This window comes from Cryptotermes secundus, unplaced genomic scaffold (genome assembly GCF_002891405.2).
Source record: "Cryptotermes secundus unplaced genomic scaffold, Csec_1.0 scaffold314, whole genome shotgun sequence".
NCBI classification, from domain to species: Eukaryota; Metazoa; Arthropoda; class Insecta; order Blattodea; family Kalotermitidae; genus Cryptotermes; species Cryptotermes secundus.
This window is the reverse complement of record NW_019718273.1, coordinates 354,164-371,219: the sequence shown is the minus strand read 5'-3', so window position 1 is coordinate 371,219 and position 17,056 is coordinate 354,164. Positions and strand designations below refer to the sequence as shown.

Genomic DNA, 17,056 nt, shown 5'->3' with positions numbered 1-17,056 from the left:
TCCCACCCATCAACACATTGCCAGGCACTGGCCCAATAAACACCCCACGATACACGCATGCAACAACAGAATGAGGTTATGCAATCTGTTGCTAGGCAATTGCTCAGTAAACATATTTCCGCATATCAGACCATGCTATGCAATGCAGTGACTTCATCAACAATAGTTTTCTATGGGGTCCATGCTGAAGGTTTATATGGGACAGTGAAGGTCATCTGCAGTCAAGTCACAGCTGAGAAGCAGGGAGTCAAGGTCACAAAGCCATCACAAAAAGGGGTCCAGAAGGTTTCAGTAGTTTAGAGTACAAGGACAAGAATGGAACATGTCCTTAGTGAATTGTGAAGATTAATTGAGTACAGATTAGGATAGAGAAGTACAGAGTGACTGAAGACATTTCAGAAGACTTCAAAGTGATTTGAAGTGCTAGTTTCTGCGTTGGGATCCGCTGCCAGGAGACGACTGGTGAAGATGGAGAATCCTAATGCATGTGCAACGGTTAAATGTAAATTGTGTAAATCAGCAACAGTGTATTTCATTTGTTTCATTCTGGTCCGTCACACTAACAATAATATAAAAGATAAAAGAATTCCATCCAGTGTGACTGGTGATGTAAATGTAATTGTAATGTAAGTGTAATTAATTGTTATTGTAATTAAAAGAGTGAGAGTGTAATCAAAGTGCTAATAAATACAATCATCTGAACTAGAACCCATTATTTTCATCACGTGCACCCCCCTACATGTGACCTTATGTTAGAGTAAACTAGAATAGTTTTATAATTTAAAAATTTTAAAATCAACTTTTGTAATATTAAATAACATAGTAAATAATGAAAATGCTTAGGTTAAGCTAAGCCACTACAGTGGCCTTAACTCAAAAGTCCAACCATTACAATTCATATTTTCAATACTGATTACTTGGAGACTGGTTGGTGTCAAGCTTAGTTTGGCTGCTATCGAAACTTTGCCTGTGAGGAGCAGTCCTTCTTGCAAGTCCGATTCTAATTTCACATTTTTTTCAGTCATGTTTCTCCTATGACATGTTTTTAACAAGTTAATATAATATTCCATTATACATTTCTAGTGAAATCAGATGTTAGGGGGAAAATATGTATGTTTTCATCTTTGTGATCCAACATTTACCGCAGTATACCACTGATGAAATGAGAACAAATTTGGCTCTTTCTGAGAAGCTACTCATGTTATGTATTCAGCCCACTTTAAATGTGTCTTTTTTATTATAAATTCCTGTTTTCCACCAGTTCACAATTTTTATGACATGCTTCATTCTGTTAAATGATGCATATCATTTTTCTGTCGTGCTGACATAAAATATTAAAAAATGGTTTATATTGTAAGTAAATTGTTTTATAAAAAGAATTCTGTCATGGATTTTTTAAACGTTCCTTCCCACTTTCATCAGAATACCAAGTGTAGTTGGTTGAGATACTATGCTAAAAGCCAGAAGGTCACAGGTTCAAATCCCAAAGAGGTGAATTTTTTTTTAATTTACCTAATCCTTCCGGCCACACTATGACCATCGGGTTGACCCAGCCTCTAACAGAAATGAGTACCAGGTATCTTCCTGGGGGGTAAAGGGTGGCCAGCACATAGGGCTGACAACCTTACCACCATCTCTGAGCCAAACGTCTAGAGCAAATGTGGCAGCCTCAACATCTCACAGCCCTATGGGCCTTCACGGCCCGTTCAGGGAAAGATTTCACCAATTATCTGAGACCTCAATTACAGTGACAGTGTTTAAGGATGTAGAGTGATCTCTCTCTCACTCACATGTACACAAGTATGCGCACATGTGCACATATATGATAGTCAGATGCCCTGGAAAAGTGCATGTCACTTGTCTCAGCCCTTCAGACAAGAACAGGCATGTCTGGATACAGGTTGTATTCCTATTTCTGGACTGAAGCACTGGAATAAAACGTGTGAAAGTAACGTGACAAACCACATACCATAGTCAGAAGTTTTGGAGTCAATCCAGATGCAACCAAGCAGACGAGGTTTGAGGCGTTCAGTCTTTTGTTTCATTTCTTCCTCAAATTCTAATTCCAAGAGCTTTAATTTTATTTTTAACATCTCAGGAGACTGGAAAAGAACAAAAAACAAATGAAACTTTCAAATTTCAACATAAATAAAAACACATTCTCATGGCGACAAATACACACGCCAACGGAAGAACTGTTGAACGTATCAGTTTCTATGCGATCTGTCTTCTCAAAGGGGAGTCTTTGGGTCTGTGATATAGTGCTGTGTAGCCCACTGAAAGTCGACCAACATTTCAGAAAAACATGTCACCTCCATCTTCAGGGTTGAAGAATATGGCAAGCAAGAAACTAGCAAGAAGCAGGTAGCAAGTAGAGCAAGCTTCCTGCCAAAAGTTTTGGTTTAAGGGAACTGCATGACAACCCATCAATTCTCATTGGCTCACTCACAAAACAGAAGAGCAACCTGCCAATTTCCATTGGCTCTCATACAACACAGTGAACCAACAGGGGACAAGATAACTAGCATTGGCCCTGAAATGGGCCACTAGTGGAGATCTCGGAACACAGAGGAGAAAAAAGAAGGGGCATGGTGAGCACAGGACTAGGGAGGATGGGACAGAAGCCATGTACATGGCTTAGAGGCACACGGTGGGAGATAAAAAGCACAAAAGGAGCAGAGGGAGGCTGGGAAAGGAAGGAAAGGCTTAGAAGAGATGGGTAACCATAAAGGGCATAGTTGGTGCCAACACATTACTCTGAAATGGCAGTCAGTCTACTCTCAACAACACGGCATTATATCCCACAAGTCAGAATTCTTCTTGACTAATGGAGGTCTGTTTTTATATTATCCAACTTTATCTATCATACCTGGTCTTCATCTTCTTGTCCTGTATTTTCCTCATCACTCAAGTAACCATGAGGCACAAAGAATTCATTGTCAACTTCGTATTCATCTTCAGATTCTTTCTCATCATCAGAGCCATGGAGAGACTCGCCAGGTTCCTCTTCTTCCCATTCATCATCCGAATCTACCTCATAATCAAAGAATTTCTGTAAACAATAATAACAAATTATTAGACTTTAAACTTTGTGATGAAGGTACACCACTATTAATACAATTACTGCCTTTCTGGACATTTTCCACTGTCCTGTTTTCTTTTATTTAAAATGATATTTCAGATGCTGAATTCCGACTCCATTCTCAGGCAGAAAGCCTACACAGTTTGGCCCAATCAATATAGCCAGTCCCAAAATGTCTGAGACAAGAACCAACCAAAGCAAGGCATACAAACCAAACACACCATAAACAATCTGATGGTTTACTACCACATGCGAAAAAGGACTATGCCCAAGGCGCAGCTGCCAGTGAGGCTAATAATCATAAGCCAAACCAAGGGACAAGTGACTAAATGACTGACAGCAGACTTGTTATGGGTTGTCTAGAACACAGCAAGAGCATTGTTGAGAAAACAACCAACGCTTTTGCTCAATGCACCTGATGGTCATTTAACACTGGGTACCAGATAATTCATGCAATGAATAACAACTACATGGTCATACCCGGAGGAATGACTTCATAATTACGCAGTCAGAAAAGTACACTGATGATCATTTTAAACAATTTCATTTTATATGGCTCTGTTGGAATGTTCTGAAACCACAGTGACAATAAAGTCCACTGTAAAACCACTGCCCCACTGGGTCATGACCACGTCAACAGATATCTCCAGAAGTGATGGTCAGAGGACTCAAGAAGCACTGTATATCTGGTGAAATGGATGGGAGGATAAGGAAGAAGTTGGGAACATCAGCAGAGAAAATGAAACAAGATGGGAATTATGAAGACACTGAAGCTAAGACAAGCAAAAAGAATGGTGGCAAGAGACTGGTAAAGCTGAATAAAGGCTAGTGACTTCAAGAAGGAAAGTAATTCAATAAATTTCATGCATAACACCTTGGGGTATTTCTTTTATTACACATGCTTCTAGTCCCTACTCGCTGGACTCAGCCTCCTGTGATTCTGTTTCCCAAATTGAAAATGAAACTGAAGGGACGCTTTGAAACAGTGTCTGAGATCTAATGCAAATTGCAAGCGGTACTTGAAGCATTAAGGAAAATTACTTCCACAGTACTTTAGAAGAGTGCAAAAAATGATGGTATCACTGCATATGTTCTTGAGGAGACTACTTTGAAGGAGATGGCAGGCAAAATTCAGTAAGTTAAGGCAGCATTTTTTTTTGTCTGGTACGGGAACTTCCTGACACATCTCGTTCTGTGGTATGAACATTCTGAAGAACAGAAAAATCTCTTGCCCCTGAAGAGAATTAGATCTTAATTCAACTGTCATGCAAAAGTCTAGTCAATGTACCAGCTGAGCTGTCTCATCTCTCTAAAGAACTAAACTGTAAGCAGGGAACATACTCTCACTATCTGTAATTTCATGACTCTTGACTGTCAAATATCTAACCCTGCTGGATTATACATTCCCAACAGTCCATTCTGCTTATGATCATGTGCTCAGACTGTACACACAAAGCAAGAAAATAGTCATGATGGTAAGAGTGTGAAATCTTGACTCATCTCTCAACCCATGCACACAGAGCCCTAAACAGAGTTTACTTAAAACTGTGTATTTGGACACCCAATAATTATGGTTTGAACCATCAATATTTTCATTACCATAATGTCAATTCATATCACTTGTATTCACTGTCAAATGAAAAACCTACAAATTTTCAAAGTATGCTTCTTTTTGCTGGTATGAATACTTTAACTCTATATTCCGACGAATATTCCTTTACTTACCACATCAATGCTAAATGGGTTCCTAGGTCCAATACTCTGGCTCCTTTTGCGCCATGTGCCCCAGTAAGGTGGACGACGATTCTCCCAGAACTGTAGCAATTTTGGGTGAGGCAATTGACCGGCAGGAGGATATGATTCAACAATGTTGCTTGTCACACTACTGGGGATATCATCATCATCTACGCAGTACACAAACAGAACTAGATATTCAAAGGCATGGACATGGGTTTCAACCATATACATAGTAAGAGTACCCAAATTGTAAATATTTTAAGAGCTCACAAGGTAGACCACATAGCCTATATTAATAATGGTTCACTGCAGTCATGCTGGAGTTACAATTGTAGCAAACAATGCTTTTGCAACATAATGCAGAATCATTTGGGATAAAATAAAAATGTCTGTCTATATTCTAATTACTTTATATAATTTAACTCTCCATTAACCACTTAAAAGGCTGTTCAAAAAGTAATAAGAGAATTTTTATGTACAATACTGTGACATGAAGGAAGACGTTTTCTGGGTTTTGGCACCGTGTATTCTTCGTTTTGGCTGACGTTTCGCCTCCATCTTCAGAGCAGGTGAATGGCTTGTGAATGCAGAAAGCAGTAGCTACTGGAGGTGATACGTTCCTCCGAAACGTCAGCCAAAACGAAGAATACACAGCGCCAAAACCCAGAAGACGACTTTCTTCATAGTCATCGCTGTGAAAACCTCAAAACTTAAATACTGTGACATGTTTTAAGTATCCAGATCAATGTGTTCATTTTCAAATATCCATCTTAGATTGCAACACACTTACACCATCTACTCTCATGATTGCGACAGGTGATAAAAATCAGGATTTGTCCACACTTTTAATCCCATGTCCCTTCCTTTTAAAATAATATCGTGCTGTGCTGTCACCATAGATACTTCCCCAGGCATTTACAAGTTAAATGACAGGTATGGGGAATACATTTTATGGAATATTACTCAGATATAATTTTGTACAGTGTTAACTAACTCCATGGAGCTCAGCCCTTCCTGAAAAGCCATCAGTTGTGATGCTACTCAGGAACTTCACAACCTACATTCAGGTCTTCCTACTGGTCTCCTCCCTTCTGGCTTTCTCACCAATATACTACATGCATTCCCCTTTGCCCTAATGCATGTTACATACCCTGCCCATCTCATCCTCCTTGGCTTGATCATTCTAATTATACTTGGTGAAGAGAACAACTTCTGAAGCTCTTCATTATGCAGTTTCCTCCAACCTCCTATCACTTGATCCTTCTTTGGTCCAGATATTCTTCTCAGCACCCTGCTCTCAAACACCCTTGGTCTATGTTCTGTCTCTAATGTCAGAGACAAAGTTCCACACCCATACAAAATCAGGGTCAAAATTACAGTTTGCATATTCTAATATTTACATTTTTAAGCAGCAAGCAAGAAGATAATAGATTCCAGACTGAATGGCGAAATGTGCTACCTGAATTCAATTTCCTCTTTAATTTACTCATTAATCAAATTTTGATTTGTTACTGCCGTTCCCAAATATTTGAACTGTGCCACATTTTCAAAAGATCTACTAGCTGTCTTCATGTTATGATTTTGCCCTGCATTCTGGTGAAGAGACAGCAACATGTACTTAATTTTCTCTGCGTTTACTTCTAGACCAACCTCCTTGGTAGCATCCAGTAGTTTCTGTGTTTTTCTTTATGGCATCTATGTCATCACCTAGTAGATTTACATCCTCAGTATAGGCCACCAGCTGATGTGTCCCATTTAATTTCAGTCCCACTTGGTTTTCCTGAGCTTAATAATGGTATATTCTATAGTAAAGTTAAAAAGCAAAGGTGATGAAGCATTTCCTTCTTTTAGACCATTCTGGATAAGAAACATATCACACAAATGTTTACCTGTGAGAACTTTACTATAGGTTTCAATTAAAGACATTTAATGAGCGTAACTAGTTTCATGGGTGCCATAAACTCTATGAGAATACTGTATAATGCTTGCCTTCTAACTGAATCATAGGCTTTCTTGAAGACTTAACCTTGGCCTTAACCTTAGGAGAATATTGGATAAAATTTTGTATAAAGTTGATAACCATGATATTCCTGAATAATTACTGTAGTCAGTTTTATCACCCTTCTTGGAAATTGGTATAATAATTGTACACTGTTAAGCGTGAGGGCTATTCAGAAAGTAACCTCTATTTATTTTAGGCAACTAATGTAGGAGTGAAGGAGAGCTCACACATGCTAGGTAGTGTCACATGACTCATTGCCTTGTAAACCATCACATAGCTGGTCACCTAGTGTTTGTTCTTGTCTCTACAGAGAGAATTACGATGTGTCCTGCAATTGATAATCTCACCAGCTGCAAAATTTGCGCTGTTATCCACTTCCCAGACACTAAATACAGAGTGGGGCGCAGAAACTTCCTTTTTTTGAAGGCAAATAAAAGAAAAATTATTGCTGATAGACAAAATTTATGTTTAGCTAATGAAAGAACATACTTTAAAGTTTTAAATCATGTAATTNGCTGCCCACGGGATGTCACCTCGAAGCGAGATGAGCTGTCCGGGGAACTTTGCCCTCAAAACTTTCATCGAAGCTCAGGCTGTGTGGCCCGTGGCACCATCCTGTTGGAACCAGACATTTCCTAGATGCATTTCTTCACGAGCTGGTTCAAAAAAGATCTCAAAATCGACTGTTGAAATGCCTCCACATTTTCTGGCATCGTAATGGTCCGTTGTCATCCTGATGATTTTTTCACCACATTCCCAGTTGCCCTAAAGTTCTCTACCCAGAAAACAATCGATTTCCAGTCGGGAACTGGACCTGTGGGTTTAATTCTGAAGTGAGTACGGAACGCACGCTGCACCGCCACGTAGGAATGGTTGTTCGAAAAATAGGCTTCGACAGCAAACGCACGCTGCTCACTCGTCCACCTCATGTTTCCTACTGAGGGGTATTAGACAGAAACTTCCGCGACTGCTGCGTTCGCCAAGCCTATCCCCACTCTTCTGTGACCTCCGCTCCCTTCACAATGTGTCTTCACAAAAAGTAGGTTTCTGCGCCCCATCCTGTACAAGAGTGCTGCGGAAACCCATCGTGAATTATGCTTAGTTTACAGTCAAAATGTAACGAGTGAATGGTGTAGAATGTTCAAAGATGGGAGAACGAGTGCGTGCAGTGAAAAGCAGAGTGGTTGGTCAGCCATCTATAGTGAGTGATGATCTTGTTCAAAGTACTGAGCAAAAAATTTGCAAAAATTATGCTTCATGATTTCCAAACTTTCGTGTGAATTTCCACAAATTTCAAGCACTGTTCTCTACAAGATTATCACAGCTAATCTTGGCGCAAGATGGGTTCTGAAAATACAGGTGCACACAAAACGCTGAGAATGGCTTCAGCTTCGACTTTTTATAGCCATACCACAAAGACAGCAACTAATTTCTCAATCACATCGTAACAGGTGATGAAACCTGGGTTTCATATGTGAATGCTAACAGCAAAAAGCAATCAAAGTAGTGGATGCATACACATTCACCAAACAAGCTGAAAAAGTTTAAACAAACATCTGCCTACTGGAAAGCTGATGGCACCTGTTATCTAGATCAGAAAATCAGTGCTGATGGTGGAATTCATGCAACAATGACCACAATAATGTCAGAAGTGTATTGCAAAACACTAAAAATCTGCATAGGCCCATTCAGAACAAAAGGGGTGCAATGCTGACATCCAGGGTAGTGCTACTCTATGATAACGCATGTCTGCATACAGCTGCTTGCACTTGAGCACTGCTGGAGCAGTTCAACTGGGAGTTGTTTGACCACTTTCCTTACAGCCCTGATCTCGCTCCGACCAAGTACCACCTGTTTACCTACATCAAGAACTGGCTGTGATCAACAATGAGGAGTTGATGGAAGCTGTCAAAATGTGGCTGATCTCACAGGCAGCTGACTTCTTTGAAATATGCATATAAAAACTTATTCCCCAATATAAGTGCCTCAATTCCAGTAGTGACCACACTGAGAAGTGACTACAAAACTAAGAGAGGGTTATAAATTGTATGTGTGAGGGCTATTTGGAAAGTAACCTGCAGTGAGCCGTTAACAAAAGAGATAAAAATCTGGACAATACAAAAAATACATACATATTTAAGCGTACCTATGCATTTTTGTATTGCCCCCATTTTTGTTCTTTGTTTTGTTAACGGCTCAGTGGGTTACTTTCCAAATAGCCCTCACACATACAATTTATAGTCCTCTTAGTTCTGCAGTCTGATATCCCTTTTTGGTCATATGAAATCAAACAACATGACATAATGATTGCAATTCTTACAAATTTATGTCATTTGCTTCTCAGAGCCTAATGGCATGATATATGTCAGGTCTGCTTGCTGGATTACACAGAATAAAATCTGTTCATGATGCTATATTCATAACAGAAACAAAAATACAGCCCCACCCAACTATATAATATTTTCTCTCTGACTGACATCAATACCCATCATTCTCCTTGTGTAGTTCACGACAGCTTTTGGAGACAGAACATCAATTCCTTCACTGCTTGATCCTCTTTTATGGACAACATAATATTGGTTTCAGGACCTGAATTTGCTGACAAAATTAGAACATCCCAGGTCATCATCCCATACTATAGCAATAATATCCTCATACTCCAGTCTGCTGCTTTCATGTCTCTTCAATTTTGTAGGATTCAGGATTCTTGAACTCTCTTGACCAATCTTTTCATCCAGCTGGGGTTGGCCTACAGCCATATGCTTTTCTGGCCTGAAGATGGGGAATAGCCCTATCAATTATACCCAGCTGAGTAGGCCTTTTGCCTGAGTATGGAGGCAAAGTCATCTCTGAAATATTTTAACCTTTAAGAGACGGCCATTTAAATTCGGTAGTGGCAGCGGGGAGAGATTTAATTTAAATGCCCGCCATTGTAGAGTAATAAAAATTGTAATCATGTTACTCAAAATACTGTGATTTCTACAATTTTTCTGATAAACGAACAAAATAAACGTTGCTTTTATCTAGAAAGAATATAGAATCAGATATTGTAATTTACAGGTTTTAGAATCTGTAAAAATTGTTACACTGGTTCCAAAAAGAATTTTTCCCCAATTTTGAGCATCTGTCTACAAAAATGCATAAAGCTTCTGCACAAAACCGTTCTGCAAGTATAAATGCATGCTGCTGACTCAAGGTCTGGCTATGGCTTATCTGGAGGAGAGAGCATGTTTGTTTTCATTGCACATTCTCCAGTCACATCATCTGGCTTCTTGTATACATGAGTGTGGGCGAGTTCTTATCCCTCATTGTCCTTATGAAACTGTGTCTGTTTATACACTTCCGATTATCCACACAGAGTTACTCTTGGAATATTCCCCTCAATGCCCCTTGCATCCTCGTCCCTTCATAACCCCGCATTCTGAATGGTGTGATTTACAAGCGGCCTCTCAATTTCGGCTCCTTCAATGCGAAAATGGGCCATGGTGCATAGTTGAAATTGTGATGTTTTATAAGCGTTACGAATATAGGAGACCACTCACCATCACTGGCCTACTTCCTGCTAATACAAGACAGATGTTGCGTGTGTGCGCTTTGTGTGGAAAACAGAGTTACATACAGAAAAAGTGCATGAATTGCGACGTTTGACTCTGCATTCAGTTACATGCAACATTCAGTTAGATGATGCAGGAGGAAGACAGTCTACTTATAAAGTGGGTGTCCAAAAATAATGTAAGTAGAACAAGAATTTCTATCTTAAAATTAGATTTTAAAACACTGTGCGCACGTGTGGATTGCGGGTACCCATACAGTGACGCACGGCCACTCGGCTGTACTTTAAATGACGCCGTATGGTGCCATTAGGCACTTAAAGGTTAAATAAAAAAAATTTAATGTTGGACAGTATCCAAAAAGTCAATAATTATACACACATGCTTGTTTTTCCAATTGTATCTTCATCAGTTTGTAGATAATAAGACTTTTCATTTTAGCACATATCCATTCTTGCTATAGGGAATTCCCCATGCCTTTCATCCTCTACTTTGCAAGCCTTCCTGGCATGTGATGCTTCCACCGAAATGTCTTTTGAAACCAATAACGGCTATGTCCTTGTCTAGTCATGGTCTGTCCTGCAAATTTCAATAATGTGTTCACATCCATGACTGGAGTTATGCCATACAGAATGTCATTTCCTCCAAGCATATTCTCTTTATCACTGCAATGCAGGTACTCCATAATTTTTCATATCATCAGTCATCAATTGGTTTACAACAGGGCATTATGTAGAGCATCAGCTTGAAATTAATGACGATTTCCTGTGCTTCACTGAAGTCCATGTAAATCAGTGCACCAATATATATGTACTTTCCCTCGGACCAAAGCCCTCCCATTTTGAATCAGGCCTACATGCATACTTGCAAGTTTGTTAAAACCTAACATCCAGGATGAAAAGATAATACCTTCCCACACTGCTGAGTGGAAGGTCATGAACATGTCCCACAGGATACAGAAAGTTTTGAAGATGAGCATATATCAGAGACAAAATTCAGTTTCAGTTTTGTTTCCTTTATGTGAGGCCATGTCTAGTTTACTTTCATCAAAGTGAGATTTCACTTTTTCACGCTCAGCATTTCTCAAGATACCTCAAAAATCACTCTCATAACCAAATTCTTCTTCTAGCATATGTTCACATCAATTTAATTCATGAGATGTGAGCACATGCATAAAGCTTTCAAATCTATGGCCTGTCACAATGTCTGACTAGAGGAAATGGAAATAAACAGAAACAAAACATCAATACCAATTCTGTATTTTGGTATATGGTTAAGGTTAGCCATTGCCACAACAAATGCATTTATACTCAATCAGCATTTTACAGATTACAATTATGTGGTATTCAAACTCGGTCACTTCTTAAAACGTGCTCTCATACCAAATGCCTCTGTACTCTCCAACAGTTTCAGCAATATATTTATGTCCAGCTTTCTACTAATCCCTTCATTCATCATTCAATATATGGTTAATTATTACATACCCAAAATTATAACGTCATCTTTGAAGTCACTAAGAGCCCAGGTGCAGGGGCTGGTCTGTGGGATAATCTGTTTACTTCTAATTTGATCAAGATACAGCTGGTCTGCTGACTGACTTTCAACACACTGGTCCAATGACCGTTTCACCTCTTCAGTTAGTTTTTTTCGGGTACTGGGAGCAAGTCTCATATCAGCTTTAACCTGCAAGAAGTGGGCATACATAACTTTTCTACACAATAATGAAGATGGCATATGATAACTATATGACAGTGAAATAATGTCATGTAAAGTTCAACATTACAACTGAATATCAATACTAACACTAAGCATGAGCAAGCTTCAAATTTTTAAGATGGAACAAAGAAAAAATTCTCAATCTTGATTCGAACATCCATTTCTCAGTCACAAACTTCAAGAATTCTTGCATGACTGTTCTGGTTTTGTGTCAGGGTCTGGTGCCAAAAGGGATCAGTACTGTATTTGCAGTTGGAAAATACGTTTCCCCCTTTAAGAATTACAAAACTACCTGTCATCATGAATTTCAATGTTACATATACACACAATGGATTCTGGTTAATAGGGTCACCAGTTGACAGCGAGAGCTGTTTATTTGGGGAAAAATACTGGAGAACAAAAACAATCGAGAATATAACCATAATTTGCTTCACTTATTTGGGATACCATGCCGTTTAATTGGGCCAGTAGCTGCCACATGGTGCACTTACGTCACTGACTCAATCTGTGTAAACAAACACCTAGATGCAGTTGCTCTCAGTCTTGCAGTGGCTGTGTTGGTAAGTCTACTGTGGTGTGTGCAATGATTTTTTCATTTAACATGTTAGAACACTATGGTAATGCCTAGGATAGATTTAACACTCACTGACAAAATTCCCTTACTTCAATAAATTAGAAACTAACCACATAACACCTCCATCAGTGGTTCGCTATCATAACTGGACAAGGTGTGTCAGTGGTACAATGCTGAAAAGCAACTCAGAAGAGTTAGAGAAGAAGAGTGCTGATGCTGTTAAGTGCTGAACAATGAAAATCCACATAGCTGCCAGATTTGCTTCAGAAATTTTGGGCAGATGGTATCTACAATGCCGATAAAACAGGTTTATTTTACTGTGCCACGCCGGACAGTTTCCTACGCTACAAACATGCAACTTTGTTTCATTGAAAGAAAGCAATGGATCATGAGACTGTGATGTGCTTTGTAAATATGTCAGGAACTAAAAAACCGAAGCTGTTGGTTATTAGGGGAAAGGGCTAACCCTCAGTGCTTTAAGCAGTTCAGTGTGAATGGATTACCAGTTCTGTACTATGCCAACAAAATGCATGGATGACATCTGAAATTTGTAATAAATAACTAATGAGTTGGGACGTGGCATCACAATGGAAATCAAGGATAATTTTACTGGTGCTTGACAACTGTGCAGCAGAACCTCATACAGATTCTTTGAAAAATATCGAAATGGAATTTGTCTCCCAACACCACATCCCTGGTACAACCAGTGGACATGGGATTCATAAAAAATTTGAAGATCTTATATTGTGCAAAGTTGGTAAACTACATCCCTGAAGCAACTGAAGATCTACGAACATCATCTTCAACAGCTAAGGTCAGTGCAAGGATTGACCTTCTACAAGCAGTACAGTCTACAGCTGATAGTTGACAAAGAGTAAGTACCAAGACCATTAAGAACTGCTTTGCTCACTGTGGCTTGGAGATGCCAAATATGGTCAATAGTGAAAATTACATTCTACTGCAAATGCACATCAGAAATTGCTAAGAGTTTTCATGCAATAACAAATCAACAAGTCTTCAATGTTATAGTGACAAAAACGATTGTGAGGAAGCAATTGTTGACCAAATTCCTGTGAAACACCAGAAGACATCAGAATATCTGGAAATTAATGAGGATGACATGATTGTGCATAAGCAAGTGACTAACCAGGATGCGACCGCGACTTTATTTCATGCAGGAGGGTAATGGAGATGGTGCTGTATCTGCACTAGAAACCTGTGCTAATTCTGTTCAGTTTCAGTCAATCAAGAGAACAAAAGGTACACTCGATCGGCTCCTCTGTCACTAACTGCTGAAAAGTATATGTTTAATGCATAAATGAATCAAATTTGTTTTTAGGGTAAATATTCCTATGTGATTTACACCAATTGTTTTAGCTCATCTGAAGTCAGTATTTTTGATATTCAATAAACGGAAAGCTTATCTTTTGTCTTATGTATATATTGTAATATGTACAGCTAGGCAATGGTGTGATAATACCTTCTCGCTTAAGCGAACTCAACAATAGGACAAATGTTTATAGCTCATTGCTAGGCAACAGTCAGCGAGCTAATAGACTGGTGAGGCAGCTATCACGTGACTCATTTTCTCTTTGTTCTTCATTATGCAACACTAGGACGGTGTTTTCCATGTGTGATTGGTGTAGAGGCTATATGACGAGTTACAGATATAACAATTTTCAGTTTTAAGTGCACTTCCGTTCATGTGAGTTCTCAGTAGGAGACAGCCATGGGAAGTTCAGTTTTTAGTTCAGCAGAGTGCAGTTGAGTTCCAGAGTGGCTAAACAAGAAATGGCATGAGGACTTCATAGAATTTTGAGGTGCTAGTTTCACTGTTGGGATCCATTGCCAGGAGACGACTAGTGAAGACTGGGAATCCTAGTGCGCGTGCAACAGTGAACTGTATAGTGTGTAAATCAGCGATATCACAGTATTGACTGTGATTAAGAGAGGTTGTAACCAAAGTGCTAATAAATCCAATCATCCAAACCAGAACCTGTCATTTTTGTCGTGTTTACCACCCTATACATGACAATATGTACATGTACATCTATACTTTTAACCCTTAACATGCAACTTTGTAAATTGTGGCAACTGCTTAATTGGGGCAAAGTACTGTGTACTGATGTGCCCCAATTAACAAGAATCACTGTGAGCTGAGTGCAGGGACAGAACATGTATGAGCCTCTCAACACTTCTAGGACCCCTTCCCCCTGGTCACCATCACAATTCCGTGAGAGGCCACACTGACAGACAAAGATGACTAAGAATAGAAAAGAAGCTTCTACATTGACTGCACCTATAAAAAGGCATGGCTGTGAAGCTTGACAGCTTTAGTCTGACCAAGAGCTCAAGGGCCAAGTTGAATGTGTGTGGGCAATAAAAACTAGACATGAAGCCAAATGTATTTGATTCATTAGTTAGTGCTGGGCATGCTGCAAGAAAAGGACCCACTGATATCAAGATGTTTCAGTGGCTAATGACAGTGACATCATAACCATTCTAAGCCACAATAAACTTTAAAACATTAAATGTTTTTAATCCCTTTAGCATGTTCAGTTCAAAATCTGAACTACATCAGGAGATACAAAAATATGATGGCCAGAAGACATGAATTGCTATGAAGGTGCCTAAAATAACATTAGGGTAGGGAACAAAAGTGTAAATTGTATTTACAGTATCACAAAAGTCTGTGCTAATGCAAGGGCACCTCACCATAAAAGTGGGAGATAATGTGAAGAAAAGAGACTAGTTGGAAAGGGAATAACAGGCCAAAAAGCATCAACCCAGGAGTTACAATTCACATTATGGTAATTATGGTAATTTAAATTGCAGAACAGACAACTGTGTAGCAGGAAGAAAACAGTGTTCCCAAGGTGAACATTCAAAGATGGAAACAAGAAAACTGGAATTTGTGGCAATTCTACAAGACTACTGTATTGTTTAATGACAGATACTCGGAGAAGATAATGTCCCACTGCCTGAAACTACTTAAAAGTACACTCTTGAGGTCATTTCTCTGTTCAGTTGTTATTTCACCATAAAACCACTGCTCAAACAATGGCACTCACCTCTTTTATTCCTTCATTCTCATCACTGAACTGAACTGAAAACTGACCTATTCTCACTTGCTGACTCATTAAGGGGGTGTGCTGACTAACTGAACACTGACAGACCAATGGGTCCCATATCTGCACTAACTTCTAATTTAGGCCGTGCCATAGCTCAAGCAGTTAGTCACTGGCTTCCCACCGTGGCAGCCCAGGTTCGATCCCGGGTCTGGTCAAGTGGGATTTGTGGTGGACAAAGTGATGCTGGGGCAGGTTTTCTTTGGGTACTTCAGTTTCACTTGCCAATTTTCATTCTACCAAATTTTCCATTAACATAATCAACCGGGGCAGGCTACAATAGGTCAATCAGTGGCCGTCGTGCCGAGTGGACCCAATAAGCGAAACTTCTAATGTACTGCACTGAACTTCTAACAGCTTGCATAACAGCTTACAGTTTTATAGGCGTTAACATACTTTGGGAAGCTTTTCATGAGTGCTCATGTGACTACAGCCTTTGGAATGGCACTGCCTTGAATAACACTGAAGGGGAGACATCTTGATATTTCAAAACAGATGAGAGGAGCATATAGGACAAGAAACATGACCTAGCCACCTGCTCCACAATCAGGCCCCACGACAATATCATCATCAGTATGAGTTCAAAGCATGAATGGAACATCTTAAAACTCAGTGAGCGAAAGCAAATTCAAGTCCACCCCAGGGTTCTATGTAAAAATGATGTGGAGAAACAGGTTTTCTTTAAAGCAAAGAAGTTCAATTTGCAAAATGATACATCGCATTTCAGGGCTATGTTGATGAAATGTCAGGGTATCTTGATTTGCCATCCACTTACAACACTGATGCCACAGCTGCAAAATCTTCGTCATGAAAAGCAAAGGCAGCGAAATGATGCAACTCGCCACAAATGTTCACAGAGGTGGAAAACTGTATATGATAAAAGGTAAAGTTGTCCCCCTGTGCTTAATCAAATAAGCACACCATGAAGATATAACGAGAAGCTGAGGAATAACTCCACCATTCTTGACCTTGGTGCTAGAAGGAAGTGAGTGGTCAGCTTCACACCTTGGCCACTTTACACTGGGGAAAGAGCCCGAATACCCACTGGAGAGGTGGCTGGGGGGGCTCCAGACAGTCTGAACATTGTGGAGTACAGAAAAATCTCTTGCCCCTGCTGAGACTCAAACCTTTGCCATCCAGCCTGTAGTAAGTTACTATACTGAATGAGCTATCCAAATTCCCCACACTGTATGCTACTTAATCCAAAAACTGCACCTAAAGCCTAAACAATGATGTGTTAATCTAAGGGATGGATTAAGAGTTCTA

General features: G+C 39.5%; 1 protein-coding gene across 1 annotated transcript in view; it reads right to left on the bottom strand.

Moving 5' to 3' along the window:
- Nucleotides 1-17,056, bottom strand: part of LOC111874117 (chromatin assembly factor 1 subunit A) — a 43,546-nt gene that overhangs the window by 9,697 nt on the left and 16,793 nt on the right. The window contains exons 9-12 of the mRNA XM_033755663.1: nt 11,857-12,055; nt 4,808-4,986; nt 2,870-3,052; nt 1,970-2,102 (exon numbers count right to left, since the gene is read on the bottom strand). Coding sequence (XP_033611554.1) covers nt 1,970-2,102; nt 2,870-3,052; nt 4,808-4,986; nt 11,857-12,055 — 694 coding nt within the window. The remainder of the gene's footprint in view (nt 1-1,969; nt 2,103-2,869; nt 3,053-4,807; nt 4,987-11,856; nt 12,056-17,056) is intronic.